Source organism: Echinococcus granulosus, assembly GCF_000524195.1.
Source record: "Echinococcus granulosus chromosome Unknown EG_S00025, whole genome shotgun sequence".
Taxonomy (NCBI): Eukaryota; Metazoa; Platyhelminthes; class Cestoda; order Cyclophyllidea; family Taeniidae; genus Echinococcus; species Echinococcus granulosus.
This window is the reverse complement of record NW_020170405.1, coordinates 804,055-829,581: the sequence shown is the minus strand read 5'-3', so window position 1 is coordinate 829,581 and position 25,527 is coordinate 804,055. Positions and strand designations below refer to the sequence as shown.

General features: G+C 44.1%; 2 protein-coding genes across 2 annotated transcripts; one reads left to right on the top strand and one right to left on the bottom strand. All coding sequences in view use genetic code 11, as the record gives it.

Moving 5' to 3' along the window:
- Nucleotides 1-572: 572 nt before the first annotated feature.
- Nucleotides 573-3,419, top strand: EGR_04226 (Chitobiosyldiphosphodolichol beta-mannosyltransferase; the record flags this gene model as incomplete). Its single annotated transcript, XM_024493475.1, has 7 exons — nucleotides 573-620; nucleotides 1,065-1,301; nucleotides 1,344-1,552; nucleotides 1,593-1,796; nucleotides 2,099-2,349; nucleotides 2,758-2,936; nucleotides 3,117-3,419. The coding sequence occupies 7 exons, from the start codon at nucleotides 573-575 to the stop codon at nucleotides 3,417-3,419; spliced, it is 1,431 nt and encodes a 476-aa protein (XP_024352176.1).
- Nucleotides 3,420-3,684: 265 nt separating this feature from the next.
- Nucleotides 3,685-25,296, bottom strand: EGR_04225 (Lysine-specific demethylase 6A; the record flags this gene model as incomplete). The annotated part of the gene is made up of 25 exons (XM_024493474.1): nucleotides 3,685-3,717; nucleotides 4,327-4,494; nucleotides 4,529-4,542; nucleotides 5,083-5,213; nucleotides 5,432-5,898; nucleotides 6,590-6,860; nucleotides 7,335-7,365; nucleotides 7,441-7,657; nucleotides 8,326-8,634; nucleotides 8,712-9,110; nucleotides 9,899-10,321; nucleotides 10,762-10,928; nucleotides 11,215-11,605; nucleotides 11,691-11,886; nucleotides 11,965-12,205; nucleotides 12,246-12,380; nucleotides 12,417-12,592; nucleotides 12,636-13,046; nucleotides 13,480-13,616; nucleotides 14,155-14,299; nucleotides 14,690-15,308; nucleotides 15,665-15,832; nucleotides 16,171-16,621; nucleotides 21,161-21,975; nucleotides 24,564-25,296. The coding sequence occupies 25 exons, from the start codon at nucleotides 25,294-25,296 to the stop codon at nucleotides 3,685-3,687; spliced, it is 7,248 nt and encodes a 2,415-aa protein (XP_024352175.1).
- Between the last annotated feature and the right edge of the window lie 231 nt (nucleotides 25,297-25,527).

The following is a 25,527-nucleotide window of genomic DNA, read 5'->3' as shown; positions in this document are numbered from 1 at the left end:
GCGCTGCATTACTGTGATACGATAGTGGTTTATCCCTCGTTATTGGTGATGCACCACTTTTGTACTTTGGATTAGCCCTCTTGTACTTCGCTGAGTGAGCTGGCCTTTGAACAGTGCCAATACCCTAGAGACCTTCTCTGCGCTGAATATATATTCTGCCCGAGTATTTTGTCTTCTTTCGTCTTCAGGGAGTCTCGGGAAGCTACACTAACACATCACAGTCCCCGTGCCTAGTCATGAAGTTCGGCTGTTAATTCCCATTTTACAAAATATCTCTTTAGAGTTAAGGCCTCTATGATAACTTTGCAGTAGTAAATGGTGCTAATGCTTGCTTGATCAGGTTATTGTTGGAGGGACTTTAGCTAATACTCCTTAAATAAGCAGGTTTAATATGACCTCTTTTTGGCTAATTAAGGTGATTTTTAATACTTTTTTACTGTTATGAACAAATGCATCACTATTCTGACGAGGACTTTTCCCCTAAATATATCTTTTGTGCCTTTTATTGTTACAGTGCACCCTTTAATTGAGCGCTTGTTTTTCTTACCCACCGAGATTCGAAGCAGGCTTTTATGGAACCGGGCCTAGGGTTTACTTCCGGACATGGTCAGAGCAAGTTGGTGTTTGGATTCTGCTGTTACTCGTGAATCTTTTCTGGTGTAGTCTTTTCGTATTTTCTTTTGACCTATTTTACCAGCAATCGCAGTTTTATTATTACCTAAAGGGTATTCATATTTATGTCGAACCTATTTTAACGGGACTGTAAAAAAATTAACCTATGGATATGCTATGTTGGTTGTTTTTCTTTTGATTTGCGGGCCCTCTTAGATTAAGCATGTATTTTAGCATTGACTTGTGTATTTATTCCTTTACCAAGCCTTATTTGGCACGTTTTCATCGCTGTTAGAGAGATGTCATTTTGTTCGCTGGGTTTTTGGATTTTCCACTTTTCCTTGGATTTATGGAATGTCTCTTAACCATGATTTTGTATTTTTCTATTGCTGATATGATTTATTTAACTCTGCACTTTAATAGTACTTTTCCAAAGCATATGTTCGTTTTAGAATGCTGATATGAACGACAAGCCTTCAGTCCGTATTTTGGTATTGGGTGATGTCACAAGATCCCCTCGCATAAAAAATCACGCTAGGTCTTTTGCCAGGGAGGGCTGGCGAGTTAAATTCTCTGGTTATCGGGGCGTAGAGTCGATTTCCGATGATGGCATTACCTACTGCTACCTCTCCCAACCACCCGCATTCCTGGATGTCTACCTTCCACGATTTATCGCGCTTATCTTCAAGGTATGTAGTCCCTTTCTTTTACCAAATCTAAAACAGGTTTAGAGCATTTTCTTAGCTATCTGTCTCTTTGTCCACTTGGCTATACACATGCAAGAAGATCTGCTATTTGTTCAGTCTCCTCCTGCGGCACCCACTCTTTCAGTTGTGTACTTTTTTGCGCTGCTGAAGCAGTGTCCAACTTGCATCGATTGGCACAATTATGGTTATACGATATTGGAAACCCCCTCTGGCCGGAGAAGTATTGCCTCAAGGTACTACTCATTACCCTATTGTAACTTCTGTTTGCCTTAGAATGTATAAGCTCATGGAATTGACATTTGCGTCCTGGTTTCTTAACTCAAATGCGTTTGTGAAGACTCGTCATTTTACAGTTGCCAAAGCTCTTCGAGCTGATTTACGTGAACAAACAGGCATTGATGCGGTAGTTGTTTACGACAAACCAACCAAGGACTTTAAACCTACTACGATTGAGGATGCACACAAACTCTTTTGCCGGTTAGTTTCCTTTTTTTAAAACGCTTATAAAGGTTTTATCAAGGATTTATCGGTGTCCTCAAAATGGTAGTAGTATGTTTTTAAAAGGGTCTATATTTAACGAATTTGACCCTATTTTAACCAATTTGATACAAGTTCCATTGTTTGCTTAAGAGCACTTTTTGAATGACCTATTTTAATCTCATTTGCAGTTCAAAAGTCTTTAGATGAAATTGGGCTCACTTACTCTCTTGTGCACTATTGATAACAAGTCCAGCGACATATACTACCTCATTCTCCAGATACTGATTGGTTTGTTTTAGTCTCTCCCACGATTATCCGCAACTGAGGGGCCCAGAGGGATCTACTGGAAGCACTGCATTTACTGAGATCGTCGATTCGTCGTCCGGTACCTGTAGATGGCGTGTTGATCGACCGGCCCTCCTCGTCAGCAGCTGTTCCTGGACCCCCGATGACGACTTTGCCATCATGTTGGAGGCCTTGGACAGCTATAATGCCACTGTCACCTCTTCACCTAATATTTACTTTCATAAGCTCATTTGTATTGTTACTGGTGAGTGAAGTCTGGGTAAGTTACATGAGCTAGCTCATTGAATGCTTTTAGCTATGAGTCAATGTGACAAATGCTAAATGTTGTTCCCTTGTACTTCTCCAACAGTCGTTCTCTACACGAAATTTAGTTGTTGTGTCTCGATTGAATGTGAGAGTGGTAGATTAGACTCAAAATCCATCCAAAATGTTGCTAAACTAAATCGCCACTCCTAATGAACCATCCTTACAATTTCTGGAAGCTCCTATTGAATAAGGATAAATCCTTTCTTATGATTCCACATCCCCAATTTGGTTTTCATTATTTATTGCGCCGGGCGGTAATTTCCCTAGCCCTATTGTTGTATGATTGGGTCTCCTTTGTCGTCATCACACCATATTATGATCATTGGCAAACATCGTGCTCTCCTAGGCCGTGGACCACTGAAGTCGCATTTTCAGGCAACAATAGAGAAACGTAACTGGAAGCACGTAGATGTTCTGACCCCTTGGCTCAAATGGGCTGACTATCCACTACTTCTGGGAGCTGCCGACTTGGGTGTCAGTCTACATCGCAGTACCTCGAATCTCGACCTTCCCATGAAGGCAAGTGTACTCCCCAAAATAATTGGCTCTGTACTTAAAATTAATACATTTGCGCGCATCAATAGTGAAATATGCATACGCGCATGTGGGATACCATATAATCATAACCAGCGGATTACAGATTTGTATAACGTCACTAGTTGGAGCTTGTCTTTTAACGCTGAGCGCCGGTTTTTCACAAACCAGATCGTGGACTTAATAGGCGCCGAAGTACCGGTCCTTGCACTGGCCTACCCAGCCCTCTCGGAATTACTTCCAAATGGTCAGTTGGGGTATCACTTCTCAACGGCAGAGGCTCTGACCGACCACCTGACGCGCCTCCTGATGCCGAAGGAGGACTTTGAGGGTGTTGGCGATGCTCCTGACCTCGTCCGCTGCCGACGTAACCTACATGAGCTCAAACAATTCCCAGACATGGACTGGCACACCCACTGGCTCAACACCGTCTTGCCAACCTGTGAGAAACTACTGGCGGAAAGTCAAGACTAAAGACTCTCATAGGAATTATTTGCATTCCTTTTGATTAAAAACACAGGCTAGATCTATCATTTCCCTCATTTTCAAAACCACTGATTCCTTCGTGCCATGAAGTAAAGACTCGTGAGGGCACGAACAAAGTATACATTTAAAGACAATACAAATTCAAGAATGGTGAATGTTTGGACAGGATACAGAGGGAGATATCATTACAGTGGTATTTTTATTTACGAGGCGTGCAAATTATAAAAAAACGAGGGGATGGTACGCAGGGTGGTTACTTGACCACCGAATAAGCTGCCACTGGTTGCTGAAAAGATCGTAAGTAGAAGTTAAGTGACTTACCATTCTACTGGTGTAGCTGAAATCGTAAACTGGAAAGGGTATTATTCGGCCAAATCCAAATCTGTTTACTACTACGAAATCACTGCAGCTAAGACCTATTAGCATGCATTAAAAGGAGGGGTAGAGTATCGAGTATAGCACCTTAGGCCAACTCTGAAATCACGAGGGATGATGTGCCAACTTTGGTAATAAGAGCAAAATTTAAACCCCTGTGTTTCTCTAATTCAAAAAACTGAAACATGTTTCATCCCGAGGATATCATGCAATAAATTTCACAGGCTCAGAAGACTTCGGAGTTGAGCTTCCATTTCGCGCCTTTCACTTGACAGGCCACCCCAAGCCAAGCTTTTAAAGGCCTAGCAATTGACTTCCTCAAATCGAAAAAAAGGCAAAAATGCTTATCGTCAATGCTGGACATTTGTTGCGTTGTTGATGTGAATTGGATAAGAGGTTCGTAAACATCAAACCAGAACTGGCCTCTAAGTGAATAATCACACATATATATATATATATGGAGTACAGATGTTGAATGGCAGCATTTCGCTTTGGAAACGGCAAAGCGAAATGAGCTTACCACCTGAAACTGGAAGTTGTCGTAGATGGTGGCTAACTCCTGCATATAGTACTCGGACAGGACGCTAAATGAGCGCAGACCGGGGTCACTTCGGCGTGCGCACGCGAAACACCGTACCTCCGTTTTCTTCTCTTGTGTCGTCACGAAGAGCAGATTAAACACCTCAATCTGCAAATCAAAGCTCACGTGACTACTTCCACACCTCGCATGTGCGGACTGCAAAATTATATTAATGAACAAGGTGAAAGATATTTAAAAGGACACCAAAAAATCCAATCTATTGAAACTGGCACTTTCCATTTCGCGTTCTCGACATGATTCGACAAGTAAGGCCAGAAAGTTGGCAAATTCACTCTTAGTGCATTCGAAACTCACTTCTTTATAGTGTCTACCAAAAAAACAAAAGTGGCGCATAACCGAAGTTTTCTGTTAAAATCACAATGCGAGCTCAATGTTATAGCTGTTGGATGGTCCAGTTGAATGAACTCGGACATCTCTATCATGTGAATTTGCATTTTAAGGCCACTTCAAACTAGGGTCTAATGATCATATTTGTGCTACGAATTCCATCCCTATTTTGGATTGAATGGAGCCCATTTTGAATGAGTTTTTGGGCTAATATAAATCTCTAGGTAGGATTATTTTGAAAGGGAAGTTAGGATTTTTAGCTCTTTTTTTATGTTGTCACTTTCAACACTGGAGTAGGGAACATTTAAGGCCTAGAGGATCGAGTCATGCAATGCATGAATGTCCCACTCGCCTCACAGTCTTGACAGGAATGTGCAATGTCGTCCGGTTTCTTGCCATGCCGTTTAACCGGAATTTCAAGCTGGTCCAAGAAGTCCAACATCAGTTGTGAATCCACCATAGTGCGAAGAAGGGTGTGTCTGCAAGGTAGTAAGATCTCCATTCTCTAGCAACAATGGTCACTTGCCAGTTGGCAAACAAACTGGTCAAAATGGAAAGCCATTAGAAAAGCTATACCGAGCATCACTAGAGATGACTGCAATCGAGTTAATGAAAACCGCAAAATAATCTCACGACAGTGTACAGCGTAAAGGTAGTTTTAAAGAACGTAAAGAAGACAAATTGCGTTGAGATTCACTTTATGAGCTCGTAGAGCTGTATTTCCCCCACACGAGTATTTCTGGCTAGCTGCCATGAGAGATGAATCACGGGAACGGGAGACTTGACATTCCTCAGACGGTTATATTCGAACCTCTCGACGGCCAGTTGATACTGCCTGGCTATCAAAGGGGCGATGTTCCAGGTAATGTTATTGCACCAGCCCAGGGCCTGCACCCAGTAGACCGCGCCGGCATTCAGCCAGACGAGATCGCCGGGCTTCTGTAGGAATCGGTAGAGTGGAACACCCTCCTGTCGTAACTCCTCTACATCTGGCCACCAGGTCCCCGTGAGGAAGTCTAGACCCTGACGCTCGGTTAGTCGGTGCAGCACACCCCAGTACTGCTCGGGAACTGCGAACCACTCGCAGTCGCCCGGACCCACGTTGATGTTCACGGCGCAAGTGTTGTTGCTCTCCTGGTGACCTGGCGTCCTCGAGCCAGGGATCTGCGGCACAGCAAGGGACACCATTCTAGTGGTACGTTTCGGAACCATTTTCGCATAAGAAAGCTATCAGCTGGAAGGTGAGTTTTTCGAGTTATTACAATCCGGCAAACAGCTGCGAGAATAATGCATTTACGATAGCAAGCCGTATGCTCATTTAAGAATCGTAAGTGTTTACATTGTTGATTAAATGAACATTTTACGATAAACTAATTATTTCGGACTCATTTTCAATCTGACGATGATATCTGGACGATCACGGCGTAGCATAGAAACTACTTGATTAAATAAAAGTTTCGTAGGCAAAATCCTACTAGTTATTATTTCACTTTGTACTGTACTAAAGATAGCCAAACTCACGTAATTCACATAGCATTGATGAATGACGACAACATGCAATGCAGCACTGATCAAACAACGAATTTGTCACCTACATCTGATCCTGCTCACCACCAACTTCTAAAATCCCTCAACTGGAGGCTAAGGTTCATCAAGCCAATAAGTGAATTTGCGCAGTACATTCAGAGACAATGTATTGGTTGTGGAATTCGCGTTAACACACCATAAGTTTGTTGAAGCAAGATGTGACCGAGCCAAAGCCACTATTCTTAAACGGCTGTTGGAAAGGCAAAGACTATTTCCTGAGAGGCAACCAATTTGTTTTCGTATCCACAGAAAGTAACCAATCACTCACCTTCATGTAAAGCTGTACAGTGTTAACTCCAATGAGGGGATAACCAACGTGAGAGAGCATGTTGACAGCAGAGGTGACCCTGAAGATGGTGGGGAGTTTGTTTAATTCATGGAGTTGTGGCAGCCACTTCTCCTCATCGGAAAGATCGCAGATAATTCCAAACCGGATCAACTTGTTCCGCGGTGATATCGGGGTGACAGAACCACCAGCGGACTTCCCTCCCGGTGACACCTTCGGTGCCCTTTGCATTGGGTCGTTGCAATATGACGTTCTATAAAAAAAATTAAAATACCATTTTGACAGTAGACTAGCCTCTATTGCACATATAAGCTGAAGGATTAAGGGCTATTCAGACAATTCTCACCAACAATTTCATCAAATACTTGCATTTGTACAAAACTTTGTTAATGTTGTTCTGAAGAACCGATAAAATTTATAAGTACAAACAAATTACGCGGTGCTGTGTAAACCCAACCTGACCCATCTACAGTAGGACAAAATATAAGCTATTGAGAAAGTGGATGAAAATATAAGCTTTGTAGTTGCACAACTCTTGTCTAACCTAATCTATTGGCCCGAAGTAAATACGTTGAAATAGAAGCCATTTCTTAAACTCCGTACTTGCTTGTACTTGTTCGGAGTAGAAAGAATGGGTTTACCTTCACTCTTCCTAAATCACGAACAAAGGCCCTACTAAGCCCCAACTAGAATCCCGATCACACCTGCGGAAAAATCTGAGACTCACCCTTTAGCGAACGCGCCAGAGTCTCTTTCCACTGGTGAAAGAAAAGAAACACAAATCATAAGATTGACGCTAAAGTAATCGAGTTCAAGGGTCGATGAGGCCAAACCTGCTGAGGTGGAATCGGAGGAGGTTTGATGCCCAGGACCCTGTTTCTCCTCCCTCAGGGCCTCCTTGAAAGAAGCAGCTTGGTAGTTGGCGTACCGGGTGATGGTTGTTTGGGAACGCGGTGACTCCAAGTACCAAGGGCTCTGCTCACCCAGGGGTGTCGAGGACAAAGGTGCTGCTTGAGTCTTATCCACACCACTTGCTAATTGCGTACGAATCTGAAGTGGGCAAGTTTAATTGGTTATTTACATGAATGAGCTTTCTACTTTGTCGCCCTCATCAAACAGTACTGATTGATGTCCGCTGTTTGTGGTAAGACCGTGACAAAAAATACAGAGAAGTGTTTAATTAAACCGAGCATCCAAAATTGCTCCTAGCTTATAGTAATTTCCACCAAATATTAAACAATCGTTTAATAGTGCTTTACCAAGAACTACAAAACTTATTTCAATATTTTTTTTCATTGAGTTAATCAAAAAACCCTAAAACGGTTCACGTAGCTTCTGTACATAAAGTGTACCTCAGTTTCTACTTTTATCAACAGACCCCACGCTAGCGTTTGTATGTCATAGTGTGGTACGCGCTGAAATTATTCCACCTGGTCAAACAGTGAATGAACAGTCTTTCGATAACCGTGACCAAAAAACCTAAGTTATGTATTCTCAGTAAATTGCAACTAATTTTGCCAAGTTGAGTATGATTAGCGTCTGTATTTACTGCTAACTGTTCCGGAATAAATTAAACATTGAACCTTAGTGTCGATACTTTTGGCCGGTTGGCGTCCTACAAGAAAAAGACCAGAAAAAGTTCACAAGATGAGGATTACAGTAACGAAAAAGAGATGTATTTCTACGATGCAGTACTTGAGAATGTAAATCTCTGGTACCTCAATCCGCTGATTGGGATTAGCTTCAACAAGAGACTTGGTGGAGAAGAGTCCCAAATCCATTCGTAGAGCAGCGGCCAGACCCCGCACAACCACAACGGGTTGGGAGAGGCAAAAGCGAGCCAATTCGGGAGAAACGGCGTCTTTCCGTTTGTCTAGATAAACGCAGGGCGTCGGGGGTAACAGTCTGTCTGCCGGACAGGCAGGAAGAGGCTTCTCGGGAGGAGAGGGTAGAGAACTGCCTTCGGGAAGCAGGCTGTTCCACCACGGTCCACCTAGCCGACCGAGTCCGGAAACAGCGTCGATAATCTGGAGTTGAGAAAAAAGCAGTTAGTTTTACAATTTACCAGAACGGTAATTGGTGCCAAATTCACATGCAAACACACCTGTTTAGCGGTCATGGAGGTACTTAAATCGGTGGTGGGGCTCTTAAGCTGCACCATCGGTCTGGTTAAAAAAGCGCCCAAGTTGCGCACGAGTTTTGGTGGAGTGGAATATTTCGGTGGCACCTCGGACACGTTGGATGGAGCGGTAGCGCAGTTGTCCTTCTGTGACGATGAGGTGATGTTCTCGCGTTTCGGTTGTGCAGATGGACATTGTTGTGCTTCGCCCTCTGTGGACTTCATATCTGCCGTGGTGGAGGATGCACCTTGGTCGGTGGCACCGGCAGTAGTGGAAGTACCGGCGGCGCTTCCGACGTACTCCCCATCACCCCCACCATTGGTCGAACTCGGGGGGTTTTGAAAGAGAGTGATATCCACCAATTCATCAGCTGTGGTATTGAGCTACAAAGCATTACTTTACCTCCTGAGTGTCTGTTTCACTATACAGATTGCTAGGCAATAAATCCATCCTGCTGCGTCACAACCTTTGTGTAGGGTTTGTATGGTTCTTCATCTGTTATACATTGCACTAATCTTGAAGTGCAACTCGGGCGTTGGAGCATAAACTATCCATAAGAAGACACTGATAAAAAAGGCTTCACTTATCCAGCTCAGACCCCATACAAAATTATACTGTTGTTTTAAAACAAATCCATGCCGTATAGAACTTCCAGTATATACATCGTAGGTACAAATTAATATAGTGTCCATAAACGCATGTTAGCTAGATAGCAATATCCGGATGGTTCATTTGAGCAAAGGACATAATATCTCTTCAAACACCAGAAGCTAATAAATCTAAGTATCATTCGAAACTCCTGGTTCCCATCTTCAATTCACACTAACGGTTTTATCGTTTTCTTTCGCATTCCTGGTACAATAGCATCATCCTTGCGTCTTGAAAAGAAGTATAATATGTTGTTAAAAATGTTATTAAATATAGTAACAATTTGCAAAGTATATGTACTTCCCACTACTTTGTTGAAACAATAATTAGATGCAGGACATGTGCCAAGATAAAGAGTGGTTCCAGAACGCGATTTTCGATAAAAAACACTGTGGAGTTATCCGAAATTGGCACCCCAACGCGTACTGAAAAAGGAACTGACTTTAGCACACAAAACCGTAGACGTTTCTAATGAGAGTGCTTATGAGGCTCTCGTCGAAATAATCAGACAACGGTGACTAACCTGAGCAAAGAGGTCATCAGTAAGAAGAGCAAAGTCATCAGGCAGTTGATCGGCGCTCAGAGTGTCATCATTGGCAGCAGCTGAGAGTAGGTCAGCCACTGTGGCGTCCACCTGTTGCTGTTGACGCTGGCCCACCTTTTCGACATCATCGGCCGACGAGGTTACACAGGCGGGCGGTGTGGAGATGCTAACCTTGGTGCTAGAGGCACTCACCATAACCCCAGTTCCTTCGGACCCCTCTGAGGCGGAAGCAGGGGTTATTTGACGCTTGAAAATGTGTCGACTTGCACAAGCGAATGGATCGTCAGTCAGAGCTGCAGTTGCCTCTGGGTGGCGCTTCTTATAGAGCAAGTAATTGAAGGCCTTTGTGTAAATGCGCTGAAATTGGTGGCGTTGCCTGGCTGACTGTCCGTTCCCTTGACACTAGCAAGTTACCAGTGCAAAATGGTATTGAGACAGAGCAAAGGGCAACCCCTAGTTATACATAGCATTCACTTACTGTAAATGTCAGGAAAAAATTACAGCTTTTACGACGAAGGAACCCATGGGTTGACTTCAAATTTATTCTAAGTGAACAGTAGTGTTAACAGTTGCACCCCAAAATGAGTGCAGCCGTCAAGTGGGTGGGTCATTAGCAGATATGCCGGTTGAAAAACAAACCCATTCACGACAGAACAAGCAACATTAAGATGGAGCCAAAAGGCATTTGTCCAATGACCTCTCCATAACAAATAAACTATACAGCTTTACAAAAAAAATTAATTTATGGAACTGATCTGAGACGAATGTAATTTGTAAAATACCAATAACATCATTAAATGAAACGAATAATACGCATTCTTATAAAAATAGACTTGATTTACGAGCAGGTTGTACAGCGTGCTAATTTCGTCCGCAGAGGGAGGTGGATCCGGAAGCAATGAAAGCTCACTGAAATTTCTTTTTCTACCCTCCTCTCCTTCTTCCTCTTCCTCTTCCACCTTGAGCCTTTTAAACGGTCTTGGAGGCTCATCACCGTGCTTTTGGATACCTATATAGCGGAACACGTAAATGCGAGTTTCGTTATGTATCCTAAGTGCAATATATGAGCAATATATTAAAGCTAACAATCAGTAAGACTAAATATTTACTATGGTGCGGAACGAGAATTGATTAGGGTACCTTACTAATATCTCTTTTGCCTCTGTTAATAATGATGGAAACCGAATAACAAAATCGATTTTTGACCTTCTTAACGTATGGAAAGATATATAAGGACAAAGGCGGAAAAAATACGAGGCATACAACAGCCAAAATAATTGAGAAGAAGCACACACCATCTCTAGAACTACCCTTGCCAACCTTCATTGCCTTTCCACCCTCTTCCTCCTCTTCTTCCAATTTGACAGCGTTACTGCTGAGGAGAGCAGCCCAGTGGGAGCCGCTGTTGGAGAAGGCTGAGCACTGTGACCGATTTGCTTCCTGAAGCATAAGCTGCACCTGTCGCTGGGTGAGTTCGGCGGGGATGGGCAGATCCCAGGCAGCGTCGACAGTAGGTAATTTGGTCAGAGGGGTGGTCGAAAGTGCAGAGGAAGAAATGGCACCTCCGGCCGCGTTCACCAGACTTACATCCACACCGACGCCGCCACAGCCCACCATCACCTTATCAGCAAGGCGGGGTAGCAGTTGCTGTAGTGTTGCAATGCGAGCCTTCACTGGTGGTTTGATCTGAACCGAGAAAAAGTCCAGGTTATTTTTCCCCGATTTTGAGTCGATCCAAGATCACATCCTCTCCTCGCATACACACACATACCACATCGCGCTTGTCCGCATTCACTGCGTTGGTATAGCACTTTAGCGCCTCCTTGAACTGATGCATGCTCTCGTACAGGGTGCCTAAGTTGACCCACGCGGTGACATGACACTTGTCCAGCTGCACCGCACAAAAGTATGCCTGTAGAGCATCCATAGGCTGATTTTGTTCCTGATACAACACGCCAATCGAGCACCTGTAAAAAGCGTCAATGCATTAAAGAAAATCCTAAAGTCAATGTGACACATTCAATATCATGGTGTAAACAACGCACCACGTATCTGCACTCGCTTCTGTCTTGTCAATGGAACTACGATAGGCCCGAAAGGCGTCCTGTACTCGATTAACAGCGGCTTGACAGCGACCCAGTAGATACCAGGTCTTTCCATTTGAACTGTCCAAATCAACAGCTTTTTGCAGAAGTTGAATGGCCAACTCTTTATGTGCTGGGGAGGCCACACCAGGTTCACCTTTTCCACCAATCTGACCACCTCCACCCGTCTGGTAAAGCCAGGCTAACGCGAGGTAATTCATGAGGAATATTGGACAACTTACCAAGCTGGCGCAGACAGAGATGTTGGACATGAGTGGCCGTGTCCGGTTGAACACTCTCAAGTATCTGTTCGTAAGTCGCCTTCGCTTGCTTGATACGACCACAGACTTCTAATAAATGGCCTATCTGGAATTGAACTAAGGTCAAGCGTAGCAGGAAAATCAATGACATACTCTCGATGGGCCCCCATGTACTGGGACTTTCGTCGCGAAGAGCTTGACGAAAGTGTCTGTGGCTCTTGTCCAAGTCCTTCCTTAGCTTATAAATATAACCAAGACGAATATGAATTTCTTTGCGTCGTGGAAAAGATGGTTGCAGATAAAGAATTTGTTGGAATAAAAGGAGCGCGCTTCATAATCAAGTCATAGTTTCAGGAGAAATAAGAAACCTACCGATTGAAAGCACCAAAATGGAAACAACATAATGCAAGGCCATAGAGGAAAGACAAATTTCGACGACCCTTTTCATCCACTAGTGATTCATACTTCGAGTAAGCCGAGAAAGCGTCATCATAGAGATTTAGTAGGAGCTGATAATGGCCAAGTAGGAGATAGATAATGGGTGGAATACTTTCATCTTGCATTTTAGAATATTTTAAATACACATTGACCCGAATTTTTGTAGGAGATTGCACGGAATTCTGCATTTCATCAAGGATTCGAAGCTCTTCTTGTTCTTCTTTTGCTCTGGCCTCTTCTAGCTCGTATACTTTCCTTGCAATAATCCCATCCAAATAGAAAACGACCCTCTCTAATAGCTTGCGATTGTCGTTAGCATCGATCCGGAAAAAGCCGAATTCCAAGCTGCAATGTGAATAGAATAAAACCTGATAAAATGGCACCAACGAATCCACGACATGAAAATTAAGGCATCTGTATAAATTTAACTGTCACGCTTAACAATTGATACCACTAGCATACAATTAACGGTACTCAGTCGTGGAAGTTCAGGCTCAGCAACATAACATTTCCCAAAGCAAAAGAAGTGACAATTATAAAGCAAATTCGCATATTTTATCATAGAACCATAACATGGAAATCAAAGGTGACTGCATTTTAACAAGGGACGACACAGCCACCAACCTCCGCATTAGAACGAAAAAAGTGCCCTTCGATGCATACATAAATTTTCTGTTTAATAAAAAATTTTGGCGCTGTTCATTCCATATTGTCATTAAGCACATAAGGTCAGTTGTATACGACTCGGTCAAAACACATACAGCTAGTTTGAACCTACCTGTCGAGTTCAGCTAGTTTGGTAGCCTCCTCTTCTGTAAATGATAATGACAAATAAGGCGGCGAAGCCATATTACTCGGAAAAACCCAAAAGCAATTCCATCCGCCGACACGGTCAACGTGAGCGCGTATTCCCGACTGCTAAAACAAACAACCAAAAAGTAAGAAGCAAAAATACCAACCAAACTTCTCATACACAAAGCTTTTGAGTTTCTTTGCCCACATTTGGCATAAAATCATGTTTGTCCTTTAGTCTTTGGTCTTCATACCCTTTGAATGAATGGACCAATTTAATTGGGACATGTTTACTAGTTAGTCAGTGAGAATCAGTACAGGTTTAAGGGGACCGGGATGCTGAGGTCTCTTCGGCTTCGAGGGATTCTGACCATTCCTTTACCACAGGTTTCCTGTTGCATGCCCGCTTCTCACCCAACGGCGCACTTTAAATAACATGAGTATTATAGTTATATTGTACAGATTTAAACGTCTTGAATTTCGAAAATCCAATAAGCATATCATTCCGCGGTTAGGATTGTGTGTTCCATGGAATTAAAAACACTGGAATCTTTGGGGAATATCAGCAACCAAACTGTCCTCATCTCATTGCGTTCCTATTTGACATACCTTTCTAGCCTAAAACTTATTCGGCAGCTTCTCTTGGTGTTAACGGACTCACAAGGTAACCTGGCTTTCTCCCCGCAAAATCTTTTCCACGGCCATTATCGACTTTTACACCAGCCAATACGCTCAAATACCTCACAATCGGTGTTTTGAGACGCATGCCCTCATACCCCACTCCCGTACCTGAAACAGACACAAATCTGGCAACCGAAATATGTAACCCACACCGCTGTTTTGAGGTGACTACAATGAGCACAGAAGTCTGTTTTACAGTGGTAAAAATTCGTGTTTGGATGAAAATAAAGGCATTACATTTGCAGCGTGTACAACAACTTTTGGGAAATTTGTCCGTCCCTTTAAAATGTACAAGACATGTGGGTATAAAATGCACGGGTTACTGGGAGTCAAAACAAGGCGAAAGTATCGGCAGTCCTTTTCAAACTTGACTGCATTGCTCCCCCGTAGATGTTCTCTCCCCCCGTCTTATGATGACTGATTGGCTCATTAGGGATTTGTTTTCCACCATTGGAGCATCAACAGGGACTGGCGATGGCGAGGGCAGCTCGAAAGACGTAGCCCTTAGATTAAACCTGCGTGACAAGCTGGCGAAGGAAACCTCTCCAGCTTCATTCTGTGGCAGATTCAACGGCGGCATGCTGGGACACTCAAAAACTCCGGGGGTGGATGTTGACGATGAAGACATCTGCTCCTGATTGTAATAAGTTGGCTCAGCTGTTCTGTTCTTCACAGTCCCATTGAAGGAAAGGCTAAGACTCGTTCTAGATACGCAAGGCAGAGTAGCAAACAGGGAGCCACTAATCGTTGTGGTTGTTGTGGTGGTCACTGGAAAGCCATGATTGTCGATCCCACTGTCACTGGATGAGTTAGGATTCGGGGACGAACTGGCCTCACTGGTGCTAGGGGAGTTTTTCATAGTTTTGGTCAGCTCCTTGAAGGTAACGCGCGGCTGAGGCTGTTTAGACTCGTCCATTTTTGTGCCGGAGACCGCGGAGGTGGTAGTGGTGGTGGCGACTGTGGTTGAAACAGATGACTGAGGGAGAAAGTTATGCGTTTCCTGGACACTATCCGTTAGAAGTTGGCCTGCATCGGCCTCACCAGATCCTTGTGCAGCGAAAGGTGTATTGTTTATAAAACGAAGGCTTCCTGGAGACAAAATTTCACTAGGACGCAAGGCATACCGCAGAGCACCTACAAATGTATTAAAACCCAATAAATTAATAAGTGATACTGAAAAACCTAATACTCTGCGCTATGATTAGCATACTAACATGATGGAATTATCTTGTTTACCATTTACCGAATAGATATACCATCAAGCATAGTTTTTTACACGAAAAGTATGCAAACGATAGCCTTCGAGCACTCTCGAGACCTACAAAAACCCTCGCAGTTTGTTGTCCTGTACCTAGCTTTCAATGGCTATTTCATCTGGTAAAAAGCACTGTGTGCGCTGAACTTTGCCCACTTGTGAATTAGGCACACCTCACACTTCCTGATGGCTGGAAGTGAGAATTACCATCTACGTGATGGGAATGGCTACTTACTGAGAGGATCACCATTTTCTTGAGGCGTTGACCTTGGGACCTGCTGATCGAACGATGATGTGTTCACTGGCACGTCGTTTCCAAAGGACTGTGACTGAGGCAGTGGATTCATTCCAAGTGCATTAGTAGTATTCAAGGCGCTTTGAAGGCACACATAGTTGTTGGTGCCTATGATGATACGTAGAATGATTTTGAAAATCAATTTTATGCAACCAGTGCAATCATTATACTTTTGGGGGACATAATAAATCAGGAGCATACACTTAATTTGAAAAGAAGGATTGGTTTATTCATAAGTATAAGGACGACGTGGCGGAAGAAAGGTGCGCTTCCGCATCCTTAAAAACTCATTTATGTATTTTTCATGGATTAATCTCCCAACTAGGAGGATTTAGTATTGACTGAGGCATAATAGCTGTTTTAAGGCAAACCGAGTTTTAATTACCATACAAAGTAACTTTGGATATGAGTCTAGCTCGTGTGATAAATGATTTGAAGACACTCACCACTCTGTCGACTACTGCCTTCGGTATCCACGCTATAACAGTCCACGTTCTGCTGAGCACCCGCAGCTGCTCTGTTGGACTGGCCAATAGGCACCTGACCCCCAGGGGGAGGCGACGATACCACCCCCGCAAGGCGACAAATTCCCGCGGCAGGGCCGCCGTCGTGGAGACAGGCATAAAGGGGGGGACTGCCGGAGGTCAGACGTGGGCCCCCACCACCGCCACCAGCAGCACCACCACCGCCGCCAGCACCGCTGACGCACCTCATACCGTCCTGCTGTACGCGCTGTGGAGCTACACCAGTGACAGTGGCCAAAAGGGTGCCAGGAAGACCACCTGGGACACCACCACCATTGCCTCCTAGACGAGTCAGGGCTGCAGCCGACTGCGAGGGGTACTGCACCGTGAGAGGGTGGGATATGGGAAGATGGAGTGGGGATGTATAGGTCACCTGAATTGGCCGATAAGAGAGGATGCTTTACCCTCCAACAGAAGCGCTAACGATGAATATAATTCAAATTATTAACCCATTAACTGGGAAGTGAGTGCAATAATAAGTGAAATTAAATAACTTAAACTCCACTTATCAGAATCGAATAAGACAGTCATTAAATTCTGTACGCGAAATAAACTCGCCATCTAGAATAGAGGCTAAAAATGGCTTCGAATAAAATACCAAATTCCTACAAAACTAAATGGAAACAAGCAAAAAAGTGGACTTACGGAAAAAAGTCTATTAAATCCGCAGTAAAGCCTCCCTTAAATTTAACTTATGTATGCAAAAAATTAGTTCAAATCAGATCCACTTTTCTCCCAATTAAAGTGATAGAGAGAACTGGAAAATACTCTGGAAACCCACCCCAACAAATGGATCTTTAGTCACCCAGTAACGCGGGGCCGATCTACGACCGCGTTGTCTGCTATGAAAATGGATGTCCATCCCACCAAATTGCTCATGCCAGGCAAATTTACAGGTGCTTGAACCGAAGAATATTCATTGAAGGACTGGTAGAATTGCTGGACTGTTAACACGGCTGCGTGACCAAAATGATGATATCGTCGAGAAGTGAGCGCAAAATAACATCATCTTCCCTTTAATTTTGCCAAGGAGAGTTTACTACAAACAAGCGAGTCTGAGAAGTGGCAAGGTCAGTAGCGATGTTATCTTATAAATGAGATTCGCTTTTTGATGAATGCCAAACTAGATCAAGTGGACAATGGAATGAGCCCAAACAAGCAGATGGTTTTTAATGCAGTCACTACACGAATAGAAGGCAGGATGGTAGTAATGGGGAGATTAACCATTTTTGGGGACAGATTTAAGACGGTATTTGATTACCGTATTGTATAGAAGCGGTGTATTTCCTTTGTAAAAGGATGTGCTCCAAGTAAAGTGGTCAGTATTCTCAAAAGAAAGAGGAGGAACGATAAAAACAATGCTTTGCTTTAAATACACCAGACTCTACACAACCATATTCGGCTGAACGTGTAAAATCAAACAATCAGACTTTAAATATTATTAAAACGTCAAATTGAAAAGTACATGGTTAGATGCTTAATTTTTTTGTCAAGAGCTCCTTAACACGATGTTTGAGACGCATTTCATGAGTGCGTAAATACGGCACTTAGCTGTCATAAACTGGTATTCATGTGCATGAGAGCTTGGGTCCTGCCGTGTTCCTGACCAAGGTAAACAGGAGACAAAGACTTCAATAGGGATGGCTGTATTCGGCGACCCTTAATGAGTAAGATGAGGAGACGACGCGTGCGTACATGACCGTTGGTTGACTACCGAAGACACAGGGCGGTTCCATTGTTGCAAATCTACGGTATCTTGATTGGCCTTGGTCGTGTAATAACGACTAGCTTATCTAAAGTTGATCTGTATGTAATGTTGGTTAATCAAGGGGATCGAAGTAGAGCGCAGATCCGAATCAAAACATGCATGTCAGCTAAGGTTACGAACGTCTCCAGAAAAGAGAAATTACGCTTGAAATGAATTAATGGTTAACCCCGAGTTTCAATTGTACTCAATGTTTCTTGCTTTCAAATGCAAAATGATTCTTAAATGTGAAGCTGTTTTCAAAACATTCAATCACGACCTCGATGGCATATTTCAAATAGCCAAGTAATTTATTCTACATTTGAAAGATTCTTATCAAACCCGCCACCAACCGAAGATCAACCTCATCTATGACTCCTTTTTCACCCAAAAACGGAGAGCGATGGTTTTGACGCCCAATTTAAGCCGTTCCCCTCCGATGTGGTTCGAAAGTAGATTAGCCGAGGATCGCTGTTCAAAGATTCTTTACCGTTCGGGGTTCGCACCCATTTATCTTCACCCGCAGACGCTTCTATGTCATCACTCCGATCAGCAGCGAAGCAACATCAATAACAAAAACATACTAAATAGACATCATGGATCAATGCAAATGAGTCCTTCCGCAAAACTACAAGCTCATTACCTTGTGTTAGCCACTATTCATTGAACTAAGGAGCTATGCAAATTTTCGCATGGACGGTAAGTGGTCAGGGGAGACGTGTAAAGACCATAATGCAAACAAGGTTCCAACGTCCCACCCCATACAGTCCCAACACACGCACACCCACCTGCGCGGACCGGTGTGCCTTGTGGGTGTGGGTGCAAGTGTGCTCACGCGATATGGCACGCAAACACGAACACCCGTCGCAATGCACGGGTCGGCGCGGCCATCAAAGGCGTGGCCAGCTGACAGGCGATCAGATGATAGATCTCCACCTCTCCCCCAAGTGTTCGTGCTTATACTGTTACGGCCCTCCAGGAAGTGATGAGTGACCTCAGTAGCTTTGAGGATAAAAGGCTTATGCTCACCTTGAATGCTCATTGTCACAATGATGAGATAAAAGAGTGAACTCGCTATAGGCAGCGGGAAAAGGGAAACCCCATTTCCAGTGAAAGGCACTGTAGTTTATAGTGTTTGAATTCGGTGGTATGCTAATAGTCTCCATGAGGAAAGGTTATCGCCAAATAAATTGCATAACGTGGAAGCTCAGAGATTTGCCCAGGCAAGCAGTCTCAAAAGTACCCTAAAACTCCTCATACCCTGGAACTCAATTTGGTTGCTTACAAACTAGGGAACTGTGAACCCATTTATGATTGAAACAAAAGTCGACTCTAGAAAGGTAGACTGCGATAATGTGTGAGTTGGATCGCAAGGAATGATGAGTTACGATCGAGAATACCAGTAGATATGGCGAAGATGGCATTAGCCAGTCAATCACGGAACCGAAAGTCAAGTACAATTTTCGCCCTATGTCACGTTATACTGAAATGTAACCCGTAGAAGAACTCCAAAAAAGTATTCTTTTACACATTCCCCGAATACCCATCGATATCATTGGTATCCTTTGAGTGGCTGACAGCGATTTTCATTAGTACTCTTCTGATTCACCCAGTGGCGTACAGTAATGTCACTCAACTTCTAATTTAGATTGAATTTTGAGGGCGACCCTCCTTTGCATATTCGAAATCGTCAGTCTCGGAATACAGACACCGCGATTCATCACTTTTTACAGTAGGACAGAGGCTCTTCATTCAGTCAAGTTAGGCAATTTGCCTTCTCTTTCGCCCTTGAAACGTAAAACAGCGGAAATCTTAGACCTGAATATTAACTTTCCAAAGGATAAGATGACGGAGTTTTGCCAATCAATGTCAGCTTTAGTGAAGTACTACTGCTAGGGGATGCTGGAACAGAGAACCTGGTTCCACTTCTACCAACTAGACCTCATGCTGCAAAACTCTAACCGCGCACAAAAGAAGCACAGCTCCACTATATATTTAACTTGCCCAGTCAACTACCCACAGAGGGCCGACTAAGAACAATAGTCCTTTAAAACAAAAAGGAAAAAAACCGTCCACTGATAAAGCAAAACCGGATATGCTCGAGGGCGAAGGCAAACTTCCAGGGTCAGGAAAACAGAGGTAACAGTGTCACGGTTCCTCACTAATAGTTCGCTGAACCCGGTACAAGCGCAACTGGATACGCCAGGCTTCTGTTCCAGTATCCTTACGTGTGATTGTGAACGACTTTTGTACAAAATCCCATTGCAAGGGATTAGTAAACTCCAAAACTCCAAAATTTAGGCATTTCATACAACATCTATGGTACTAACAATACAGACAATGTGTTAGATTGACAGAAAAAGGATTTCCTGTTACCCGACAAACATGAAACTACATTAAAACATTAGAAAGTCTACGTTACCATAATGTACGACTCCACTCGTCGAATTTTCACGCCCATAACCCTAGTTTCAGTGCCTACTGTTTGCACATAAGTGTACACATAAGACCCCTCAATCGTCTAAATGACTAAATAGAGATGCGGGTTGATTCATAAAGAAAACCAGGCCAGAGTGAAGCTTGGCTTTTGGAACACCCTTTCAGGACGCGCCCATAGACATCGGAGGTCAACCATTGACCGTCCAACAGCATGTTGATTCATGAAACGGTGTAAACAACATAGGAAACACCCAAAACACGACGATAAAAAGGCAATAGGTGACTTTCTGGTTTTGTCATTTAATGAGTCCGACTTTAGCTCTTGAAACTCTGCATCAAAATGCATGACAGTGATCAAAAATGACACAGGGAGCGTTTATTTGAGTTGGGCGTGTGTAGTGCCCTACTTTCATCGCCGCCTAATAGTTCCCGTTCATGCGTCAACAGGTTTCTGTGTTTTGTAAACAAATTTCCTCACTTGCTGATCAAAAATTGTTTAAATGAAAATGCTGGCTTCCCAATAAAACCTTCGTTTCGCGATTAATGCCATTGAAAAAGAACCGCTATGGTCCTTGGTCGTATCACGAAAAAGGGATAAGGTGATACTCAAAAATTTTATAGGAGAAAAACTAAATGAAATCTTAGGGACATATTCATAATAATTTCAGATGAATGTTTGATTAGAATCATGCAGAACAATGCATAATTTATCAAAATAGTACCAAATACCTTGAATTTCCATTCGGATTTGAGACAGAAGGCGAACCAGATAATAAACCAGACACAGAAGAAGAAGACTGTAGCGACAATGTTGGCTAAAAGTAGTGGGCTTCTACTGGCCCCAAAGGCATGACCGCAGGCTATGAGGACGGGCATTTTAATGGCTAGAACGCAGAGGGCTCCCACCACTGCCACAAGACGTCGCCAGACCGTCCCTCGTTGTCTGCGACGCTGTCCTTCCGATTTCAGACCACAGACACCACCAACACCTCCGCCCTGAATCGATGCCGTGTCGGAGGGAGCGACATCCTGTGAAGCGGGTCCAAAAATAGCGCTTCTCAAAGCAATGAGTCTGTCTACGAATTGATCAATGCCATAGTCAAACACACAGACGGTGAGAAGTAGCATTGTGAGGGTCCCGAATGTGGAAAGAAAGAGTGCGGTGGCATTTTGCAGGCCTTCTGGATCCTTTTTGGGTTTCTCGAAGACCGCTGGTCCCAGAAAATCCACTTTATCACCACCATTAGATGCTCCCACGACAGATGCTTGGCACAAGCCTGCCTGGGAAGAAGCGAAATTTTTGTCGTTCCAGCAAAGTTTAACGATAACCTCGACGGAGTTCATCTCTAGAAGGCCGTGTACGCCGAGGATGACGAGTAGAAGGGAGAATGTAAAGGCAAAGGCGTGATTGGTTCGCCAAAATACGGCTGGATAACGAAGGGCTAATACTGCGAATGCGAGGAGGAGATTGAAGAATTCCACTGACATTGCATTGGAGGGCGATGAGCGCAGGATCGCATTCAAGTTGCTTTTCCACACGTTTTCTGCAGCGAATAGACGAGCTTATCGCAAACCTTTCACAGCAAGCGTACATAATCGGTAGTGAAATTTAAAAATTGAGAAAATATTTTTAAACCCTTCACCATGAAACCTATTCCACCTCCCACTTATGTCAGAACTGTAACAAGTTTGTAACAGTAAAAATTAAGTGAGCTTTGTTTTCTGGACCTTTGAAACAGCAGTTCGGGAGGGGATTTTTGCGAGAAAACAATTCCCTTCTCGAATAATGTGAGGAAATGAACGAGACTCAAAGATGGGTGGTAGTACGGGAGCCGATGATAATTTGTCTTCCCTGCCCTACAGTGAATATTATCAATGTTACACATGTTTAGGAAGTATGCTAGCTTGGGAGATGCTGGCAGGACCAACGCCAGAGCCACAGGCGTACGCGATATTGGACAGGAAGCGCCCGTATCAAATCCCCATTTACTAGGACGAAATTAAAATTGACCATGGAGGAATGCTAGTAAGATGTTGGATAAATTAACACAAGAAACCCATTTGTGTTAAATGCCTGAACTATTCACGTGCTACATCCTTCAACTGACAACATATTCGGATTAAATAGCAGTCCTTCACAAGGGTCTGTTGCATTTAACCATCAGTGCCATTACATAATCACTGAATTCTATGGACTGTAGCGAAGGTGGAGAGATTGCTGCCGATGTAATCACTTCAAACTAGCGAGATAGGCATTCACTCAATTGTTTTTAATACATTTTTTCCTGTTACACCTGAGATGATGTACTCAATCACCGCCTTGCTTCCCAAAGGTGAAGGATTTTGACTTTGTGGTAAAACATGACTCAAAACCTGACATTAAAATAGGACCGTCAAAACTCTTCCGTGAAGGTCTTCATTATCTGAGTCGAAATCCTCGTGTAAGGAGCACAAACGGATGGGTAAAACCGTTCCGATCTGCCTTTGCCTTTCGGCCTGTCACGGGACCACATAGCAGGCATAGCGCTGAACTTGGGTGTTTATGCATGGGCTTTAAGGGCATTTCAAGTAACCTTAAAGAAAACGCCGAAGTATGCATGTACGCAAGTTCCCGTTTGCACTTTATATTTTCAGCGATTGTTGCATTGTTTATTTCTCGCGTAGAAAGCAACGTCAACATTACCAGAGCATATACTTCCGCCTGTGCAAAAGAAACACCAAGCAGGCTCTGCTGGCGGTAGAAGTCGCGAACAGAAACCAGAAAGTGCCTTTAACGTCCAATTTACCCATTTATCCTCACCAACAACTACCCCTAACCTGAGTGAGTAGCACAGAATTCGTGTTACGGTGCGTTAGTTTGCCCTCCACAAGAATAGCCCCATGATGGCGAGGCGGATAATAGCGGTACTGATGAATGGAATTGGCGACCGGGGCTATTTGGCAAGGCTTTAATTGTAGGCCAAAAATGCAATTACTAAGCCATGGATATCCAGGTTGGAAAGAGCAAACAATTGGTACCGTAGGGCAAATCCTCCCTAGTATATCGTTAAAGTAGTTTCTCCTCATTCCTGGTCTGCAAAATAATCATTGCAAAAAGGAAAGGTTAACTCAGGAGTTGGTTCTCGAACAGCAAAGTCCTCTTCCTACCTCGCCCACCTTTAAGTACACTTCAGTAGAAGCTTCTGTTGAGGATGTGGAACCAATTTTAGAGTCGATTTTTAGATGAGTATCAAAATACTAAAGTCAAATCAAACTTAACATAAGGGGAAAACGAAGACTGGAGCTACATAAAGCGTTGACAACGAGTTTTGTGACAAATATCGAACTGGACATGTAACATGTTGACGGAACAGGAACCAAAGGTCATAGTAGCTGCAAAAAGTGGTAGGCATGGGTGACCGTTTCTCGGAGGTGAACTACCGATGCAATGCATCCACGAGGCGCATATGAAACGATTCCATGGACCGTGGGGGAATTGTATACATTTAGTGGAAAAGAGCCATGACTGTGCCAGGAGTGAAATGCCCTTTTAAGCTAATGCGGAGGTTATTACGCTGTCTCATAAGTGCAGCATGCTCTAAGCGTCTGTCCCATATCTTCATACGCACTCCCTAGACTGAGTGTGCGGTAGACACCAATAATGGAGATACTCCAACAACACTCGCCTATCCACCCGCCCTCAAGGGGGAAGCTACTGTTTACTCACTCAGGGAGTGGATTACAGCGCCGTGACCATCAGGTAGGCCTGGTGGACAAACAATGCAAGCATGCACGCTCACATTAATTGCATTGGTCGCATTAGACAACGATAAACCTCCCTCCAAGGTACGCATCGTGGGACGGTCTTGATCTCGAACCCCACTACTTTACGCATTACTTTATCTGGTTAAAAATGGCGAGAAGGGTTAAAAGGACATGCCCTCCTTTATCTCCACAGTAGTGGAATTATATTTCATGTCACGTGATGCACAGGTGGGCCCCCAATTCGACCAATAATGATGTACAAAACGATTGTTCGCTGGCTAGTCCACATTCAGCCCTTTGGGAAAGATGTGGATAATAGAAGCGAAGATGTAATTTACATCCCCGCTACCAATGGAACCATAGAGCCGAAAACGCAAATCCAACTCACCGAAGGGTAGGACGTGGTGAAAAATAAGCTGGGCCTCGAGAACCGGCAGTGGAAGGAGGAAGGCATGGGCGGAGATGATGTGCATGAGACTCGAGGTGGGAATAAAACGTCGTTGGAAGCGCCTCCAGAGGCCACACAATGAAAACCAACGTTCCTTCCCTCCCGTCACATTCGTCCCTCCAGTTGATACCATCGATCGAAACATGGTAGGTAGGCCTGGATAGGTGGCAAAATCGCTGGGTGGAACATGAGCAGCACTGCGGGCAGACCAGGTGTCAAATGGTGGCACTCCCTCCTCCTCTCCCACGGCTCCCAGCCCAGCGCTGAGATTACCCCTCTCCAAAACCCCATTCGCAGTCGCATAGAGACCTGCATTACTTCCCTCTTGTTGGGATTGGGACTGTTGGGGCCAATGAAACGGACCAGGGTGGTAAAGAACCGACTCTTGTCCTAGTGCGACTCCTTCGCCAGCAAGATTCGATCCGCGAACCAGACTAGCGTAGAGGAAAAGGAGGACAAAAAAGGTGGCGATGATGAGCATCGCCAGGTAGAAATTCATCCCCGCGGGGTTCCAATTGCCGCCGTACTTGGGGTCGAACAAGTGCTCCTTGAAGGCGATGTAGCGGGCTATGCCAGAGTAGAGCATGAAAACCTGCAGGCAGGTCACGCAAATGATGTACCAGGGTCGCCAGAGGTTGTCACAGTTGACCGTCCTGGAAAGCAAGGCAGCCATCACGCGGTGCGAGGTACGAGTGACGAAGGCTTCGTATGAGTGGTAATGCGTCTCTCCCGGATGCGTGCACAAGCGTGACGGTAAGCGTGCGTGTGTGTCTTCTGCCTGCTGCGCACGTGTGTGTGCACGCACCGAAGAAGCTTATCCAATTGGTCACGCAGTGCCGACCAATTAGGTACACCCTTCCGCCTAATGTGAGCAGGCTCGGACAGGCGATAAAAGTGGATTTTG